Source organism: Pagrus major, chromosome 5, assembly GCF_040436345.1.
Source record: "Pagrus major chromosome 5, Pma_NU_1.0".
Classification (NCBI taxonomy): Eukaryota; Metazoa; Chordata; class Actinopteri; order Spariformes; family Sparidae; genus Pagrus; species Pagrus major.
This window is the reverse complement of record NC_133219.1, coordinates 26,255,554-26,276,812: the sequence shown is the minus strand read 5'-3', so window position 1 is coordinate 26,276,812 and position 21,259 is coordinate 26,255,554. Positions and strand designations below refer to the sequence as shown.

The window sequence follows — 21,259 nt, the reverse complement described above, 5'->3', positions numbered from 1 at the left end:
GCAGATCTTTCAACACACAACGATGAAACAATATTTTATGATTCTGTTTAAGGTTTGTGTAACAGATGAAGAAGAGGCTGTTTTTTTTTGAAAATATATAAAATGACTTTTGATCTCACAGTTTAACTTTCCACTATATACAGTATGTCATCATGTGCCACCACATACAGTGCATTGACACTCACTCACCTTCGTTTTCCTGAGCCATGCGTAGTGCCTGTAATGATGTCTGAGGGTTGATCTCCAGCTGGCACAGCAGCACTTTAGCATGACTGATAGCTGGAAGAGCTTTCTGCAGCTCTGCACTTCCCAGCAGCATGTTGGCACCGGCCACGATCACAATGGCATTCTCACCTGCCAGTGGACACCAAAAGAGATGTACTGTATAATGATACAACAGACACTGCATGTGGACTCTGAGCATCCATAAGTACTCTCTACCATAAATGTGGCTAATTTACTGTACATTTTTACTTTTACAACATGTTAGAAGGCTAATATACATAACTTTTTACTTGTTATTAAAATGGAAAATATGTGCAGTCAAACTGGACTTCAATAGTCAAGTTTTAAACAAAAGGTTTGCGCAAGTAACCATATTTTGCAAATTAATGTGCATGTTCCATCCACTAATGTTATGTAAATATTAGAAGTTGGGCAGATCAAGAAAACATTTTAAGGCTCTAATTCTCCAATTAGCTGTCATTAAACCACTGCCGACGGGCATGGCGAGACTGTCATGAAGAGAGTCATGATTTATTTGCCAAGTCTGTTTCCATTGCAGTTTAATGCATTTTACTTTAATCTTTACGCCAACTTTTCCACCTCAGCCATGTGTAAACCATTTAGCAATATTTTTACTTTTTTTATTTCCGGCACTTCCACTCTTTTTTATTCGCAATTGAACATATATATAAAAATAACACAGGCCTGTTGCTTGACATTTATTTTTAGTTTAAAATCTTCTGCACATAAATTGTCAGTCGCTTATTGAAATGAACCCTTTAGGCAAACACTCAACTCGTCATTAAATTATAACCTTCAAAATGCAATTTTAAACACATAAAGCCCAGTGTTTTGTATCTCAGATACTCTTTGGTTTGTACTTCTTGTTGGACATTTCTTTTCAATTCAAAGGAGAGCGCTTAACACATTTGAATTAAATAACCTAACACTGATGCAAAATGGCATGTGCACATTGCTTTCAGGGTCATTATTTCTTAATTGCAGTCTCTCAATTAACCACTTTTAGTTCGACCAACTTCTTCGAAAACTTAAAATTTAAACAGCCAGCTACATGGCATAATGGTGTATGAGGATGCACTTACTTGACAATGTTAAATGCTAAAAAAAAAAAAAAAGGGATGTAAATCCACATGTCATGGGAGTTTTATATATATGTATGTGCTATACGACAGAAACTGCTCTCCATGAGGAAGACCTTTGATTGTAGCAGATTGGAACCTGTGGGTACTCAGCATGTTTTGGTGCACTTACGCATATGATTATGTTAGTGTGTGTGTGTGTGTGTGTGTGTGTGTGTGTGTGTGTGTGTGTGTGTGTTTATCTGATGATTACAGTCACTTGAGCAGTGGTGGTGAGTCAATGGCAATACTGAATGCATGGGCGTACAGTGTGTGTGTGTGTGTGTGTGTGTAGTGAGAAAAAGTGCGCCGACAACACGCATGCACTCTTGGTTGACTGTGCAAAAGACCATTTCTACAGAACTCAAAGAGCTTTTAGGATCTTAGTTGCAAAAGCATTTACCTGCGTTGTTGACAATGATGGAGGCAGCTCCCGTGGCGGCGTCAGAGGTCTGCCCGACAAAGTCTAAGACAGAGAGAAAGGACACAAGGCTTAAAACAAAGCTTGAAAGCATCAATTATGTGTCGTTCCTGTAGAAAGACGTTTGCTGCTTTTCTTTCTCGACAGCATAGCCAAAAAATGTAAACCAACTTTCAAACACCTTTGACGAAAGTGTCACCATAATAACCACTACTAATTGCTTGAAGTGCATGTAGGTCGCAGCTTTTTGGCTCTGCGGAGACAGGCACAAGGACCTGCAGTCTGATACAGTATGTGCACTGAACACACCTTCTGAAAAGCAACTTCATTCTTAAGAAATTCAAATGGTTTAACAATCATTACTCATAACAATAGAGACGCTTTCCAGTATATCCAAAAGCTGTGAGTAACTAAAAAGAATCGATAAAATACAGACTAAAAAAAAACATTGCTCTGAATATGAACTCCTTGACATGCAACATGGAAATGGAAACCAATTTGGCAAATAATGCAAAATACCCTTCATCTTACCTATGTGTACAGCATTGTCCTTGAAATTCTGGATGTAATTGTCTCCAAAGAAGTCTTTACCAACCTAGAAAAGATTGAAGGCAAAACGATAACAACAAAGAGAGTGTCAAGCGGGGTCAGACTTGGTTAGCGGCAACTTTTGAAAAGTGGTATACTCAAACCTCAGTTGGGTTGGATTTTCGTGTGCCCTGCCAGCATACTGGCATGGTGCCGCCGCCGAAAATGTGCAAAAACGAACACACAAAGTCAACAAACGCACACACGCGCGAACACACGACCAGCTGCGCCAAGCCTTCAAGACACGATAACCCCGCCTTCACGCCTCTTCATGCCCACCTCGCTTTCGTTTGCTTTCCCTCCTTCCCCTCTTCCCCTGATCCGCACAGGGATGTCCACATCTGTAGCTACTTTGGGTTGTGGAAGGGGTCCCCACCTTGCCCCGAGGCGCCTACTTCGAACCCACGCTTTCCAAAAAACGTGCCAAAATGCGGGCACTTGTAACTGGCTGTGATAGTGGGTTGGGCTGGTATTGGCTGCTTGGCCCCATTCTCTTTGAAGAGCGGCCTTCCGTCTTGGATGTTTTTGACAAGCCCGGGTGTCTATTTTTGGGTTCTCCCCATGCCCGGAGAGCTCCTCCCGCACTGGGTTGTTATCGATCGGGCCTCTTTGTTCTGACAGAGGTGGGGCTTCGGTGCTTTAGTGCTAGGGTTGAAAGGCCACGCTGAGCTTACTGATTGGAGACTCAGGGTTGTATGGTATGGGAATAGGCTTGTTTGAAGGCGTGCAAGCGTGGGTGGGCGTATGCATGCGGCATGGTATTGATCAAGACAAAATGAGGCATGGAGAGTTGATGTGGTGAAATGACTGAAGTGTGAACGAAGCTTTAAGGTTTTTGAGAGTTGTTAACTAATCGGTGGACTATGGTAGCTAATGTCTGATTATTTATACTGAGTAACGCGTTGAGCCAAAGGTTGGACAAGCTAAAGAACTTTTCACTGACATTCACAAATCATGCTAGCATCCAAAGTAAACACACACTGTAATACAAACTCTACAGTACAGTGTATGATTCCGCTTCCTCACCTTGCAGACCATGGCGGTTTTGGCCCCCAGTCGTGCAGCCTGTATGCACTGGTTGGCCCCTTTCCCCCCAAAGCCAGTGAAGAACTTGTGCCCATGGATGGTTTCCCCGGCTTTGGGTAGCCTTGGTGCCTGGCTGAAAAAAGGTAACAGGTAATGAACACCATTTCAAGAAGTAGACCATTTACATTCAAAAGAACCTCATGGGATTTGAGATATGAAAAGTTAAGATTCCTCTCCTTACAGGAATGCTTTGCTTTTAGCAAATGCTTTTTATCCATGTTTTTTATCTCAACCATCTCTCCCCAATGTAGATTAAAGTTTGAAAATTTTCCATCAAACTTTCAAAAAATGTGTTATTTGGCAATCGTGTGTTCTACATTGAAATCATGGAGTAAAGGGAGATGTCAAAATGTGAAGATAACCCTTCAGGGCCAGCTCTCTCCCCGGTTAAGCTATTTATTTATCACTGGAAAAAAATATGCAAAAACACACAAACAAGAGGTTTTGAGTCTGCTGAGGATTATATCTTTTGGTCTTGTGAAGGTCTTTCACACAAAGATCAACAAAATACAAACTTGCAAGAATGAAAGACATTGGAAACTTTTTTCTTAGCCCCTGCTTTCCATCCTTACACTCAACAGCAGTAATAAAAAACAAAACACAGACAGATCATGCTGTTAACAATCACTTCATCATCATAGATATTTTACCTAGACATTCAGTCGGATATGCTTACGCAAGTTTCTCCAAATCTGCAAATGATGCAACCAGCAAAACCCATAGATGTCTCAACATGACACTGGGTGCACCAGTAATGCCTGACTCATCAGGGTTGGGTAAAAGACCTGCCCCTCCCCTCAGGGTTGATATGCCACAGGTGGGCGCCCTTAGGAGGAGTTGTCTGTTTGTAAGTCCTCCAATCACAGAGCCACAGTGGGTGGTGAGTAACACGGGGGAGAGACAACAGACAGCTTCATAATATACGTCAGGACACTGTGGTCTGGCTCCGGGCCACGGCTGCCCGGTGCCAAAGGGTTTGCGGATGGTGAAATGTTGTCATAAACTTGTTTTCCACACACGCTGTTGATGCTCTTTTGTGTGTGTGTGTGTGTGTGTGTGTGTGTGTGTGTGTGTGTGTGTGTTTGAGTGTGTTTGTGGCAGGTGTGCTATTACAGTAAGTTCACTCAATCCCAGGATTTCCAGTAAGTGAGACGCTGGTGGCAAACACTGGAGGCTGTTGTAAATGCTGCTGTTTTTGCACCGGCGTGTGAAAAGACCAAAATGCCCCAAAGCTATAACAGGATGTAGGGTCAGTGAGGCTGAAATGTGGTGAGAAGCAAACGGAACAAAGGACGAACACATGTACTGTAAATACACACGCACACACACCTCCTCCACAGACAAATTACCTATTCTCCTTGGTGCAGCTGTCTGAGTAAATTTTTCCCACCTGTGTCACTGCTGTGTGACTCTTAGTGAAAAAAGTAGCGCTTGCACACTGACTTCAATCTACGCATGTATTTGACATTAACAGGCTATGTTTAAAATGTTACAGTAAATGATTAAAATACAGCAAAGATATTACAAAAATACATCCCTCCCAAAATGTCAGCTGTGATAAACTATGTCCTGGGTGTACAGATGGAGATTGATACTACTATCATATCTGTACAGTAAATTTGACTAGCGCCAGCAGCTGGTTAGCTTAGCTTAGCTTAGCACAAGGATTGAAAACAGAGCTTTGTCTTAAAGTGTCAAAATACAACAATACCTTAAAGCTAACTGATTGTTTGTTTAAAGCAACAATATGTAGAAATGAGCATTTTGTGCAATTTGGTGCTGTACCATCAAAATGATTTTGAAGCTGTTATTTTAAGGTAAAAACTTACACAATGTTGCTTTAATGCTTTAATGCTTTTTCCCTGTTAGTCAGTGAGCTTTAGAGATGCTGATAGGTGGATTTTGATACCCCTGAACACAGCAATGCTAGCTGTTTCCCCATGTCAGTCTTTGTGCCGGGCTAAGCTAACTCGCTGCTGGCAGTGGTTCCTAAGTTCATGTTCAGAAATGAGAGTGACATCGATCTTATTGTCAAAAGAAATCAAATAAAGGAATTTACAAACACTTCAAACTATTTGTTTACCTTTAGGCTCTGAACCATTGGATTAGTTGGTGTTTAGCCTCCCTGAAATGCACCATCACTGGGCTATGTTGGTCATCAGTGCATTCACCTCTTCTGTATCTTCTGTCTTAGATTTGGGGGACCCCTTTTACACACTTTTGGGGAATCATTTTTGAGTAGCAAGTCAGAGCTTATATATGCAAGTGTTGCTTAGGAAGGAATGGTAGGCTACGCTTTTGTAAAAAAGAAAAAATGCTTATTCACTTTCCAATCCAGAATGAGATAGGAATATACAAACCACTCCAATGTCTGTACACTAAATATGACAGTGGAGCCAGGACATGGTATGAAGGATACAGAGAGAAAGATTAAACCACTGTCACAGTGTTATCGATCTCCATTTTGTAGCTCACCAGCTACTGCTGATAGTTACCGACAGTAGCCCTTAGCTCAGCCTAAAGAATGAAAACAGCTCCTTGCTCTCTCCAAAAAAAAAAAAAATGCTAGCCAAAACCTGTAAAACTAAGCATTTACCACATATATTGTGATTGTTTGAAGGGGCTATATGTAACAATATGTGTAGCAAATCACATGTATTAATCACTTTTTTATTTCGCCTTGCCTATACAAGCCTGTGGACAATTTGTTTCAGTTGTTTTATGCTGCTGGACTGTAGATTTATTTGTGAAGGACTTTGGTCCGGGTCGGGTCGGAGTCAGTGCCTCTCTCCGCTCTGCTAACAGAGAAGAACTGTAGCTAACATTAGTTTAGAAATGGAGTCCGTGATCGGCTTCTAGCACAACACGTAAGTTCCACACAGCCTTTAATGTATAAGCTAAGATAAGCTAATTGTGGTGCTAGCTTAATACTAATGGACAGAAGTGTCACATCTGTCATGTAACTCTTAGCAAGACAGAAACCAGTGCATTTCCTAATTTCTTTATGATTATTTTGTAACTGAACTTATTACTTGGAACTGAATATTTCAGGTGGCACCTTAGGCCATTTTCTCTTGATGACAAACGTATTGAGTCATTTGGCCAAATCTTCCTCCTGGTGTCTGAATCCATGTACTGTGATATCCTGTTTGTTGGAATCAGTGCTAATTTCCCTCTGCTTGTCTTGTTTAGTTCTTTCTTTAGAGTAGTGCATGATCTAGCAAACAATCTGATAGAAAGGCTTTTTGTCGGGTGTAGAGACTGAATGTAAGCATGTAAGAAGCATTTTTTTGTGTCCTTCATATACAGGTCACTAACCAATGTTTTCCTTTCTTGTTTGACAAAAATACCCACTAAAATGATTTGTTTTGCGTCATTTTTGATCTTAACATTTAAGTGTGTTATGCATTTATTAAGATATGCATGAAAATGTGATAAATAACGAGCCCAGCTTTTGTAGCATTGTAAACATAACATTTGGCCGACAGCCACCTGAAGCCGGAGAACTGACAGGTAAGATAAACAGATTTCCAAATTCTTAAATAAACCCACCCACGCCTCTTCATGCCCGGAGAGACACTTGGCTATTGTTGTCTGTGGTGAGTGCACCAAACAAACAGGGCACTTATGTGCTAAAGTGCAACCTCAGTGCGTTTTCTCCCATGGAACCAAAAGGCCAAAGCAGGTGTTCAGTGACGTGAAGTGTTTGCTTTGAGGCTGGCTCTCATTTCCCTCTCCTCCGTCTCTATTAAAGTCATTCCTCAGCTGTTGGCGAGGAACAGGGGGAAGTAGACTTGGACAAAAACAAATTGAAATGCTGTTCTTCACAGTTGGAACTAGAGCCTGTCTTTACAGTTCTAAACACAACATCCAAAGAGAGCTTACATGCAAAATACAACACACAGAAGGAGCATAAGCTTTTGTTTGTATTTATCACAATTTCCGAAAGTTAATGAATGGTAAGTATGGATATTAAATGATCATACTAGATGCCATACTAGATGCCATTTTAATTTCAGAGTGGTAATCTTCAGCTCATATTGTGCCTCGGACAAGAAGCTTTTCAAGCCTCTTTGCCCACTGAGATGTTTTGTTCTCATCTTGTATAGTCTTCCTTGTCCACAAAGGTCCTTTAGCCAAAGCTCCAGTAAATCAGGACAAGTTTAAGAGATGGCAGCATACTTTACATGGACACGGTGAGCTGCTTTGTTAACAAGAGGTGCAGTAGAACGTGGGCATGTATTTTTGTGTGGTCAGACCATTTGGTGAAGCCACGTGTGCATGTTGCTATTATTCACTTGGTGGCCAGAAATGGCCTATATCAGTGGATATAATAAGCCACTTATCAACCTATTCACTGTGTGAATTGGTTGGCAATGGATATCTCAGCTTTGTTTCATGTTTTTTACATTTACATAAAAGGTTGTCACAGATCTCTGACACAGCTTAGGATACAGAAAACTACAACAATGGGGAATATTTTACAAATAACAATTTCATGCTTTGGTGAATTAGTATTTCACTTGTACGAAGCACTGTCCCTGAATTAGAATGACCTTAGAGGAGGTAGGGGGAATGTGCTCTTTAACTGTGGTTCCCAAACTGGGGGGTTGGATCCCTAACAGGGGGTCATAAGAAAAAGACCACAACATAATTAATGGGAAAATACTGATTCACTCCAAAACATTTCCTTGTCTTTGCTTTTGTAATAACCTCCGCCAAGGAGGTTTGGTTTTTCACCAGTGTCCGTTTGTTGGCAACCTGGCAACACAAAAACTACAGATTTCCACTAAACTTGGATGGAGGCTGGGTCTCCACCCAGAATAGACCCCATTAACTTTTGGTGCAGATCCAGATAAATCCAGGAATTTTTTCTCACTTTCTTTACCATTGCATCTTTCAACGTTTTTGTTCTCAGAGAATGATGCATGGATCTTGATGAAAGAAATTTGCATATTTAGGCAGCTGTATCTATGAGTGAGTACAATTTGATGCAAATCCCAGATCTGGTGAGCTTAAATTATGGTTAAGCAGTTAAGCAGGGTGGTTTAAGATTTAGAGTGATACAAGTCTATTGAGTTTGATATTGGATTAGGCATGTCTGAATAAAAGCAATTGTTAGGTGTTGTTGGAGGTATGTGCTCTACTGAGTTCTAGTTAAATATTTGATTGTTTCTCTATGGATATGCAAATGAAACAATCTAAGAAAAATCATCAGAAATGCAAAAAAATCATTAGAAATGCACTTCTGTAATTGCAATTATTGTTTGAGAATGTATTAAACTTTGATTAATTGTGCCAGATTCATTTTCTGTCAACTAACTAATCTATTAATTCAGTGGATTAATATATTAATAGATCATTCCTTACTACACTTACAGCTGCAGCCCAGATTTGTCCGTCTGGGTTGGAGATTCACTCCCATAAAAAACATTCAATAGAGGTGTGTTTACTGTGCTCTGACAAAAACAATCCTGTGGTACATTTTGTTTTAGCTCTTTAATTTGGGAAACTCAGGTTTCACTGAGCAGATGTGAAGTGTCTCTTCTCAGTAAGATGTGGCAGTAGGGGGCACTGTATGGCTTTGACAATGGGTTCAAAGCCTGAGAGGCTCCGCTCCTTCTCTTTGTACACTGCATATAGCAGACAATTAAACATAACCTTTTACTAAAAAAGCAGCCTGACTGATACATTTATAAGACAAAACCACAGAGATCTGTGTCACACCTGTGTGTTTGTACAGCAGGGCAGAAGCGGAGTGTGAGAGTGTATGTGAGTGTTTGTGTGCGTGCCTCTGCTGTCTGTCAGTTAATTGTACTGCCACCCAAATACTGGCTGTTCAAGACAACTGGATTTCTAACTTCAAAGCCATGCATATCACTTTGAAGGGTTGCGAATGTATTCCAACTACCCTCCCCTATCCGCATTCTGACCTCCATCCAAAAAGCCCCAACCCCACACTCACACACACACACATACACACACACACACACACACACTAAAAACAGCCCATTTCCCGTTAGCTTATTAGGGTCTTAATTGACAACTCCTGCCCTTCAAAGCAGAAAGTCACTGGTTGAATTGCTAATGAGCAACAAAAATAAATACTTACCCCCTCAAAAAAGAAACCCAGAAGGAGAAGGCATATGTTTTTGATAAGTTGGGACTTGTGAGTGACAACTAAAATGTGACAACTTGAATTGGAGTGTGCACTCCCCAGAACGCCAGGAAACTTTTCTCCCACTCGCACAGATTGCACTTGTTTATTCAGATCTCCATTTGCTGGCAGCCAGGTGACAGTTATTATTCCCAGGGTTTCACATGAAAAACATAATACAAGCTGTATGACAAAACTGTCGCACGAGCTGAAAACAACATGCTTCTTCATGCTGACAGGGAGACATTTAGTTGGCTAGAGCCCATGAATACTTGACATTATACTGTATTGACTTTATGTATCTTTTGAGATTGTGTCATTCCTCACAAAGGTTATGGTAAATAAGGGTGACAAATTGTTTTCAACTAACCCATTGTGCTGGAGTTGATGACTAACGATTTGTGGGAATGGATCCTACTTGGCTCAACAAATCTAACCACGTATGAGGATGATGCAACACTGACATTTTAGTAAGCAGTAATTATAAAAGATCATCTGCACAGTTCGAGTCTTTGAAACCTGAGTAGGATTTATCATGGGATGGTCACATCTGCACCATCTGTCAATGACTAGATCAACAATAGTACTAAAGTACTGTTGGAGTACTAAATCAGTTTAATTATTTAAGGACAGCTGCTGATGTGTTTAAACAAATGATAGTAATGATCTGATCTGTTATTCTTGTAGAAATGGCCAAAGCTGTTGGACCAAACACTCTGAGACCACAGACGTTCTCTACAACATTTTGAGCTTTCAGGACAAGTATTGAAAAGGCAGCAGCATTATCTAAGTTTAGACCACTTCCTCTATTCTTGTGTCGACAGGACTGTGCAGTCCATTTCAAGTCATGATGGAAAACACCCATCAGCCCTTATGCCACATTTTCCACAAGCTTGCATGTCAAAATAAAATCCCTGTAGGAAAAAGGCGGTTGTGGTAGTTAATAATAATAAAGGGAAACATGTTTTAACAAAGACAATTAACCGTTTCCTAAGTTACACCCCCTAAGTAACTGCTGCTATGCCAGTTAAGCTTACCGTTCTTGTTCGAGATAAGATGTGCTTTTACATGCTTTAAAGCATTTTATCAGAATATAACTTTTTTGACATGCACAAAGAGGTTCTGCCCGCTGTGAAGCATCTAATCTGCCAGAAATATGTAAGAAGAAGAAGAATATGTTTTTTTTCAGCTTTATTTAACCGCCTGTTTAGACAATTTTCAAGATGGACACACATTGTGACCTGGGGACAATGTTCCCGTTTCTAGTTCTGTGGAATTATTCATCTTTACAAACACAAATAACTTATTTCGAGCCTTTCAACAACCCTTAAATCTTCAAAGATCTCCATCCAAAAGTTGTATCACACCAGTTCTGTTTTGCTACCGACATGTTTCTGTCCCTCCTGGAAGCATCATCACCTAATATAACGTTACCCCTAAATAAGGCAAACATGCGTTTATTCCAACCAGAGGTGTTTACATGGTTTTTATGCACTAATGTTTTACTATTGAACAGATCATCAAAGGTTTACACCACCCCTCTAAATCTGACTGAAAATTCATTCATATTGGGCTGGATCGAATTAGTCTCTTATGATTGAAGTTGTTACAGGCCATGTAAGTGCAGCTACTGACAACAGTGGCAGATCTACAACTCAAATTTTTAGTAATTAAAGGGTCCTTGATTTCAGGCACACAAAAGCATTCTTATTTCTGGCTACAACTGACAACAAATTTTTCCATTTGAAATAACAGCTGTTGCTGGCAGATTTTATTATCTATAGCTAACTAACTAATTAAGATAACATTAGTTCTAGGTTTAAACTGCTATCTCAGGCTGACTTTTTAATGTTTCCTGCTGACTCATTTTAAAACAAGAATCTTGTAAAAAGGTATCTTAAATATGCACTTAATGGCTACATATTGTGCTAAAAGAGGCTAATATCCAAGGCAAGATTGGTCAGGATCCTTACCATGTAGACAGTGTTGCAAACTCTTTTCCTATCAAAGTAGCTGGCACTAGATCCAAAACTTTTCCAACTTTTCTCTTTTCCACATTGATGACCGCATCATGCATTAATCAACATAAAGCTTTGTGGTTGTGTCTGTTGGGAGGGGAGGGCAGAAGAGCTGTGGACTGCTATTACTAAGAATTGCATGTGAATTACAATATATTTGAATATATTTCCTGCCTTTCTCTGATGGTCTAAATAAGTTGTGAAATTTCTTGCTGGTTGCTTTTTAGTATCAAAGTTGCTACAAGTGTTTGAAAAGACATGGAAGGAAAGCTAGTTAGCTGGATATGCCGATGACTGCAGCTTATGCTGGAACAGATGAACACATCATTCCAATCCTTACCCTTTTGCTCTCAATGTTTTCGGTTTGGGAAATACTAAGAAAAGTATAAAAGTATATGAAAGTGTATATTTAATTTCCTTCATCTTGGGTTACACTGAGGGGTCCTGGTCCCCCAGCTGGGAACCACTGGGTTAAAAGGTAAATGAATAGTCCTACAAATATTTTGTAATAGGCCCTAATGCTATAAAGTCAGTTTTGAAACTTTTTGAATGGAATATTATATACACACATTAACACACATTTAAAAACAATTAATGTGTTTTTTAAATATCAAAGTATTTTATTATTTTTTGAAAAAAAAATATACATCCAAGAAAATCCATCTTATATACCCCATTTACGTCCTTAGCAAAGCCACAAGGGCTCTGACCCAAACATTGAGAAACAAGGCTTTACACTTTTAAAATACATGTCCTAATAAGGTCACGAACATTTGCCCAATGTGCTTCTTCCTGTTGGGCCTACCTGAGGAAGCAGCGGAGTTTCCTGAACAGAGATTTAGCTCGAGATTTTCTTCTCAGCCTTCTCAGAAAATATAAGCTTGATTTATGGTGATTTCAGGAAGCACATACAATACTGAAACACCTTGATTAGTTGACATAGTGAAGTCAGGGCAAAATTTACTCACCTCACCAAATCAGTCATACAGGAGCCAACCACCATCACATCAAAAGCCTCTTCAGTCATGATCTGATTAAGACACAAAACAGTGTTATTTCCACAGCAACAGCTCTTATTTCTGGACAAGAAATGTCTCTAAGATTATTCATTTAAATTACATTTTAATGACTAAGGAGATTATTGAATTCCTTAACATCCGTCCAGCCTTTCCAGTAAAACCTATTCAAAAACGAGGACAAAATCTAAAGCCTAGCTGACTCCTTGGGGGCATCTCAGGCAAAATATGTAAACTAGTTTCCTGAAGGCCTCCAAACAAAAATCACTTGATATTATTTATCTCCCACATTAGCATGAGCTTGACTGAAACAAGGAAGAAGGTAAAAATAGAGCATTCATTGCTGGCTGAGTTGGACAGGTTCCAATCTAATTGCGGGTGGAGTAGGAGGGGTGGAGGTATTTCAATGCTACACCACGTGAATGCACCGCAGCCCAGTAAAGTCTATAATTAATTCAATCCTCTGCTTGTATCAGAGCTAATGCTAGTGTGTTAATCTCTTCAAATCTCTGCCGAGGCAGTGGAAGACTTGGAAAGCCTGGCCGCTGGCTGCAGGATGGCTCAATTCTCTCTCCCACATCTCACAGTATATTGTCTTCCCTCGGCAGGCATGAAAAGCTAGCCTAGAACCCTCCACGTCTCCACTGCAGGAGAATATTATGAGATCTGCATTGTCAGACCACTTGAAACAGCAACGAGCCCTCTCAAAGTTCTCCCTCTCTTGTTAAATTTGAGGCTGAATGATCATACAGTAGCTGACTAACCTGAATAAGTGTTTGTAGACCCAAAGTAATGTAAAAGGTGTTTTACTCATACTACACCTTAATAAATGGGTCCGCTCAACCCCAGGCAAAACAGTATATATGCATAATGAGTACATTGGGTAGTTGACACACGTTTTTAGGACCTGGACAAAGCATACTCACAAAAGACAACAGTCATGAATTCAAACAATTTAGTCCAAATGCAACTCAAAGTTGCACACAGTTGATTTAACAATTTAGACTGAGGCATAAGCAAAATCCAAAATAAAACCTTACCTAAAACTTGTAAGATTACATATTTTGCCTATGTCTGGTTGGGCACTCAAGACTTAACTAGATAATGATTGTTATTACAATGATACAAACATTTATGTTTAAAAAATGCATTTCAAATGTTTAGATAATGACTATAATCATCAAAACACTTATCTTATTCTCATTCCACTCCCAGTCCCCCAAACAAACACACTCTCAGATTGAAAAGGGCTCTACTTATATGCAGTTTCATACTGTCCTAACTATTTAAGAATACTCAAAAGAAAACTGAAGCTGAATGTTGAACTAATAAGGCAATCTTAGGGACTACGGATGCAAATTAGCAGCTTTGCTATAATCCAGCATGTTTACAGAGATGTTTAATATCGATGTTCATTAATGTGCACTGTCCCTATCCAAAAATAAAGCATTATTATTATTATTATTATTATTATCTCCTTATGTCATTTAATAAATTGCATCAGCAATGGTTGGATAATAACCAACTAGGGGTGTGAATTAAGTAACTCACAATAAGATACAATTCATGATGCCCACAGTAGCGATAGTATGACAATACAGCTATTCTGTGATAATCCATACATTGCAAGACAATCATCTAACCATATATCATAATATCTGTCTAACTGAAGATACAAGATACCTCTAAAAAAGGTAATGTAAGGTCTATATTTATACACTGCATTGTGTCAGTTTCACAGAATCTGACATGAACTAAGAAGAAACAATGTTTAAAAAAAGTGCATAGAGTCTTAGCTTATTGCCTCTTTACCACACACACTGACTGCAACTTGTCTGTGTCATGTGTGGCGTCATTCCAATGTAAAATAGTCATAAACTATACTGTTAGGATAACAACAAGGGAACAATATGTCTCACTAAATTCTTTTCAATCTGTGTAATTTAAGTTTATACCACATGGAGTTCTGAAGTTGTGACTCAATACTAAGTCAAATTGTCAGAGGAATCTGTTTAGAGCACCTACATAAAAATATTTTCATTTGCCGCCAGGGTATCAATAATCGTATCATCCCACCCTTATAATCAACTAAACATATTTTATCTTTGCAGCTTCAAGGTTCGTGATAATTTATTTGTCATAATACAATACAAGATTGTACAATGAAATGCAGTTGTTTACTAATGGATACTTCATCCTTAGTTCTTAGTTATTCTGAATCATCCCCATGAAGGTGGAATTTCCCAGTTGTGAATCAGCCCTATTGCTTTTGTGTGGAAACGCCACTGGCCTTGCTGCACGTCCTGATATGATTTCTGTGCACTTGCACACGTTTTTTCATTTTCATTTTCCAAAATAGATTTTTTCCATTTGTGCAAGACAAACACATTTCAGGTGTCATTCCACATAACAGCTTGAATGTTTTTCACTCTGTGAGGTGTGTGGATTGTTTGTTTATTGGGCTATAGCAATATGGGAAAAAGTGAAAAAGTCATGCACGTTAGCAGAGATTACACATGCTATATAGACTTTTATGAATATATAAGTATACATTTGTTTATCTGTACAAGCACAATTTTACACCAGTTGTACTTAGTTATTATTACTTATGTTCTTTAATGTGTAGGCCTATATAAGTACTACTGATACTCTACTGAGTATCAGGGTCCTTATGTGAGGAGCGCCCACAAAGGTACTATAATGAATAGTTGTGAATTTGGGGAGGGGCCCATAGAGAATGACAATTTACAGGTCCAAGAATCTTATGCTACGCTCTGATTACACCTGTACCCAAATCTTCTTTCCAACTCCGGAAATATAGCAGCATTGTGGAATGATTCGCCCTCAAGGAAACTCAAAGGAAATGTGACCCAGCTTAAGTAGAGGGACGCTATAGTCAAATACAGTGTTCTGAGTCAAACTGATGTTGAGAAATGTGACACAATAATTACCTTAAGTTGAAATTTGTTCTTGCAGAGTGGAGGACTCAACATCTACTACTGACAAGTGACGGCCAAAGTTCATGTTGACAGCTGCCTAACCATATAGCTATTGCCTGACCCATTGTCGTCACTAAATCAGTGCATACGCATTTAGTGTTGCTTCGATTTTTTTTAAAGTATATTCATATAAATCAAAACTTTATTTATGAGAAATATATCGCTGGGACATCTGGCGCTGGGAATGAAAACACTTATTTTGTCAACAGGCATGATTACAGACAGCTAAGTACGGGGCTATTGAAAGGACCCAAACAACATGTACCGGAAATTTTGAGAGCATGAAGTAAACATTGGCGTTAACGCTTAAATAATCTGACTTCCAGCGCTTTCAGGTACTCTTACTCACACCGCATGTTGTATTTAAATGGACAATATTAAACAGGTTATTTTCGAGCAAGCTTACCGTTCAAATTGTAGCAATGTGACGGTCCATTCTCTGGTTAGCTAATATTGTTTAACGAAACCAAGCTTCCAGTAACTTACATCCTAACAACGTAGCGTTTATACTTATTTCACTTGAATATAACAACTAGCGTTAACGCTGACCAAAGTGTAGGACATCAGTTTAGTACTGATTTGTGTTTCCTGTGTGGTGTGTCTTCAAGGCAGTTTATAGTGAGCGACAGAGGACAAGCAGTGTCATGGGTAAAATTGTATCCCCGACACAACTGTTGGCCCTTATATGATTTGCTTATCATGTAACTTCTTCCAGGAATATGGAGTTGGTAAACACACTTTGCCAGCATGCCTATTCTTCTCGTTAAAAATAAATTTTCTCCAAAATACTTACCAGAAACCTAAAATCTCAGGAATGTCATTCTGACGTGCATAGCCCACAAAATCTTCCATGACACCAGGAAATGACAGCTAAAAATGACCGCGTCACTTACGTGATGTGGCTCATGTCCTATGAATCCTCACTGCAAATACGTGCTTTTATTGTGTAACACAATACTGTTTAAATGAATAACGTTCAAGCATTTCCGTAAAGTGTTGCTGTATCTCCACAAACTCCTCAGAGTGGATAAAATGAACAACATGTCCCCTGAGGTTGCACTGCACCGTATCTCACCTGAGTTGCGGCCCCTGCTGTGCAGCGTTGTGCGGAACGGCCGTGTAGGACTCGACTCCACAAACTGCCTCCGCGTCACAGACCTCAAGACTGGGTGAGGAGTAACTGTGAACCACACGTTTGTTTTGTTTTTAATGTGAAGCACCGGGTCCATTCAGTCCCTCTTTCACTGCAGTTATGCTGCATTTAAAATATATGAGAATTTTGAGGGGATGAATGTCGGGCAAAACCTGCAAAGATGATATTATTTTTGCTTGGCTAAGTATTTACTCATATAAATATATATTTTCATATTCATAATGAGTCATAATTAGAATGTGACGAGTCAAAGCTGTAGTAGAGTTGTGAGTGGAAATAGTAGCTGGTTTTGGAGATATTCCTCACCACTGCAAATAAGCATTTGAAAGAGTTCTGTTAATGATAACCGTACTGTTTCTCAATGTACGTGGTTCGGATAATACTTTGGGTTAATGTTATGCCATTGGTTATATACTCAAACTTTGCTTGGTATGCTTTCAGCACATGCAAAAACTGTGGCAACGTTGATGAGCAGATCCAATAGCTGTCAGGGAAACTGCCAAATATATTGTTTAGGTTCTACAAAGTGTAATTTTAGCTAAAGCATGACAGTAGCTTTTAATGCAACATATTTTTAAGATCAGTGATCAGATTTTACCTGAAATCATATCACATAGTTTGCAGGTTTTTATACTCGTACCTATGACTTAATATTAAAGAGAGATTTTCCAATGTATATTTTCTACAACGACGTCTCAGATGCTGTCATTTGACCCATCACACATACAGTATAGGATGATAATTGAAGATATCTGTAATGACAGCTTTGTTACGCTTTGTTCTTGTCATGAGGTCTTTCAGTGGACTTAGAATTTTAACACTTTGTACTTAACAATTTAATATTTTAGCACTTCATACTTCCAAACAATTGTTTGCACAGTTGATCTTGGGACCTGTAACTGCTTTGAAATTCCAAGTGACCAATCTGACCTTCAAAGTGACATCCTGACTTGTTCATATCAGTAATACGCTTTTTCAGATTAATGCTGAGCTCCTTTTAAAATGGACCCAGATAAGTCATCAGCCATTATCAATCATAATCACTCAGAAGTTACATGCTATTCCAAAAAACAAATCTGACTCACAAAACTTTCTACATCACAAGAATTGGTCATTCAATTTGCTGTAGTGAGTGACCAATTTTGGTCATTCAGTACAGCAAATTGAATATTGTATTTTTGACTAGCGGATTTGGTGACATTTCAGAAGACCTATAATAAATTCATTATGAACCAAACTTTATGAATGTTTTTTGTGACAAATGTGTTCCACTCGTTCCATCACAGAAAAATGAGAGTTGTAGAAATCATTGGAACTCTAGACTGCCATGATGTACATGTTCTTTAAATTCTTAACTTAAGTTTTTGACCACGACTCTATGTTGAATGTTGTTTGTTGGGAAATTATTAATTTAAGTAAAATGGTGTAGTCTATGTGTTGTCTACATCTTTTATGATACCACCACTGCTAGGTGCTAAAGATGGAACATTTTAACTTCATGCCCATGTTGGCTTTGATGACAAAACAATACTCTTTTTTTAAAAGGAAAATGGAGATATTTTAAATGATTATTTTAGCCAAAATCAACATGTGATAGAGAAATATGAAATTTCGATAAGGTGTGAATGAATTACACAAATATGTAATGTGAATTGGGCCACTTTACATGCTTCACTGTATATTGAGTTACCATCAATTTATGTATTTATTTGGTTTGTTTTTTAAACATAGCTGGATTTGCAGGTTAAGTGCCAGAAAAAATTCCCTAACCTAAATCTTGTAATAAATTTCAGTCATGACAGTTGACAGACTTGAAAAAGTTGAAAACATTAACATGTTTGGGTTGATACATTTAGCCATCAAGAAACTCCTTGTTATTCTTGCAAATGTGAATAACAGGCAATGAACATTTGAGCAGACAAGCAGCTGGATGTCCCATGGGTGCATTGAGCGGTCCCAGCTTCAAGACCATATGCAGGCATTTTGAGTTCTGGCAGCTTTGTGAGGGGACCGTTTACTTAGAACAGAATGATAACTGTCGTGTTAGTACAACACTAACAGTGACCTGTTTTCATGGCTTATTGGAAGAGACAAAGTCGTTGTTGCAATGAGTATTTGATTATTTGATTAGTTTTCAAAGATCAAATTAATTGCCTTTCTTTTCTCATTTTTTAAAGGAAAAATGTCCAAATTCTTAAAAGTGTGAATATTTTCTGGTTTCTATAATCCTCTGTGACAGTTGTGCTGAATATCTTTGGATTATAGACAAAACAAGACATTTGTGGAAGTTATCTTCACCTCTGAAAGCATTTTTTCACCATTTACTGACATTTTAGGGACCAAACAGCTCATTGATTAATTGAGAAAATAATCGAGAGACTAATTGATAGTGCAATTAATAGTTTGTTGCAGCTGTAAAATTTTGACATCATGTCAAATTTGCCCTTTTTTCCACATTATATCATTTTAAAGGTTTACTGAAGTAAGTACAGATTACAGGGTTAGATCTCAGCCAAAATATGTAGTTATTTTTGTATAATGTGGTTTAATTAACCATGGATGTATTTTTGTATTATGTATTGTATATGTATTCTGTTGTATGCATCACATTTTTTTGTTGTTTTCTTTAACCCCCATGTTCAGATGCACATCTCTGACCCCTGGTCCTTGCTGTGATCGCTTTAAACTTCACATCCCCTATGCTGGAGAAACCCTGAAATGTAAGTAAATGAGTCATTTTCAAAAGAATCACACCAGTCTGACGTTGGCTGAATAGATAACCACTGATATTAAGTCTGGTGTTTATTTAGTTTTGATGAGTTGTTATTATTGTTGGCTTTTTGGAAATTCTCGGGAGAGAAACTATCGGCAAAGATTGCTTTGCCTTATTAAGTCACAAAGTAGTACTAGGCATAGTAGGACCAGGGGTCAGCTAAGGCTCTTCACAGTCTTACAGTATAATCAGGCTAGCCTGTTGATCTGTATGTGTTAATGTATTCTAAGCAAATTAACGAGCATTTAGATGTGGAGACATGCTGATTGCTCAATTTAGTCTTTTTTTAAATACATTTGTTTGTTCTCTGTGCTCTGACAGCTTTTGAATTTGCAGGTTGCCCCCTGTGCTCAGCTTAATTGATTCATTGTCTAGAGCAATGAGCTTTAGAAAAAGAAAAATCAGTATCAGTGCTGAATTATTTTGATTCTTCAGTTAAACCTTGATTAGTGTCGCGGGATCCACTTCTGTCTCGCTGTCGGCTGGTTTGAAAATGAGAGATGGTTTCAGGTCATCACCAGCCGAAGTCACCAACTCCAGTGGATGTGTGAAATCAACATATTATTCAACACACTTTTTAAAAAAAATTTAACCAGAACTGTACAGAACTAGAAGTTAAAAGAAATACTTTGACCAGAGCTTCAGTTGAGTACAAAGAGGTTTGTCATGAAGATACCATGTAAACTTTCTTCATCACTGAAACAAAATGCATAATTAACTAGCGTGACAATAGGAATGTTTTGTAACTACAGTTATGAAGCAGTAAGACCAAAAGCACCCACAGGAATTCCTTAAGTACAAAAACAAGATGAATATTTCCTATTATGGTGCTCTGTAATCATTGAAATGATACCAGTAAACATGTTGTAGTTTGTGCCACTGAACTTTTACTGGAAGGGTCTCTCATTTCTGAATTAAGTCGCCACATCAGAGACTCTCCCTTATGAGCATGCCTTCTATAGTGCCCAATGGGCAACATCACCAAATGCTAAGTGATTATAATCATGGTTAAGAATGATTTCAACTTAGTGTTACTGGAATCATGGTGACTCACACGACCCATGTCAGGCCTGTCTGTACACACACGTCCGAAGTAGATATTATCAGTCTCACCATCTCTCAGTTCAGGGCATGAATGTGTCAAACTGATCTAGCTGATGAGTACAAAATAATCATTTATATCACAGCTTGCTAAAATACATATTTGTCTGGATAAATGCACACATTATTTCACATATTCTCATTTATATATTGTCACCCACTTCAAAGATACAGGAGGCAATGCAGGCCAGATCTGCCAGCATGATTGGTGAAACAGGTTTTTGTGGCTGATGACTTACTGAGGAGTTCTTTGAACAGATGCCTGCTCATGTCACAGGGTTTCAAAGAAGTCTGTTAATGTGCAGCAGTCAATAATAAACATCTGCAGTTTGGGAACAATATTCCATGCTACCTTGATCAAGAGTATGATGATGAAGGTTTGTTTTTCTGTCTATAAAGATTGTTGCAAATGTGGCCCTGCTTGGGGAAAACCAACCTATGTCTAGTTAGAGGAAGTAGAATTTGTTTATGTTGCAAAATTTGCTAAAAACCTGTCTAGGCAGAAATGGTTGTGACCGCTGTCAGGATGTTGAAGCTAGACTCGAAGAATATGTATGGAAAGTGTAAGAAAATGCAATAAGTG

The 21,259-nt window shown here is 38.6% G+C and overlaps 2 protein-coding genes across 3 annotated transcripts in view; one reads left to right on the top strand and one right to left on the bottom strand.

Annotated features, from left to right (window-relative positions):
* Nucleotides 1-16,496, bottom strand: part of rbks (ribokinase) — a 45,047-nt gene extending 28,551 nt beyond the window's left edge. The window contains exons 1-6 of one of the 2 annotated variants that reach the window (XM_073465500.1): nucleotides 16,443-16,496; nucleotides 12,603-12,664; nucleotides 3,400-3,532; nucleotides 2,317-2,380; nucleotides 1,768-1,830; nucleotides 190-354 (exon numbers count right to left, since the gene is read on the bottom strand). In XM_073465500.1, the coding sequence (XP_073321601.1) occupies nucleotides 190-354; nucleotides 1,768-1,830; nucleotides 2,317-2,380; nucleotides 3,400-3,532; nucleotides 12,603-12,661 (484 nt within the window). In that variant the 5' untranslated portion in view covers nucleotides 12,662-12,664; nucleotides 16,443-16,496. Of the gene's footprint in view, nucleotides 1-189; nucleotides 355-1,767; nucleotides 1,831-2,316; nucleotides 2,381-3,399; nucleotides 3,533-12,602; nucleotides 12,665-15,601; nucleotides 15,666-16,442 lie in introns of those variants that run through there. The other variant, XM_073465499.1, reaches the window with a different exon arrangement.
* Nucleotides 15,873-21,259, top strand: part of babam2 (BRISC and BRCA1 A complex member 2) — an 85,428-nt gene continuing 80,041 nt past the window's right edge. The window contains exons 1-3 of the mRNA XM_073465498.1: nucleotides 15,873-15,984; nucleotides 16,672-16,818; nucleotides 19,446-19,522. Coding sequence (XP_073321599.1) covers nucleotides 16,682-16,818; nucleotides 19,446-19,522 — 214 coding nt within the window. The 5' untranslated portion in view covers nucleotides 15,873-15,984; nucleotides 16,672-16,681. The remainder of the gene's footprint in view (nucleotides 15,985-16,671; nucleotides 16,819-19,445; nucleotides 19,523-21,259) is intronic.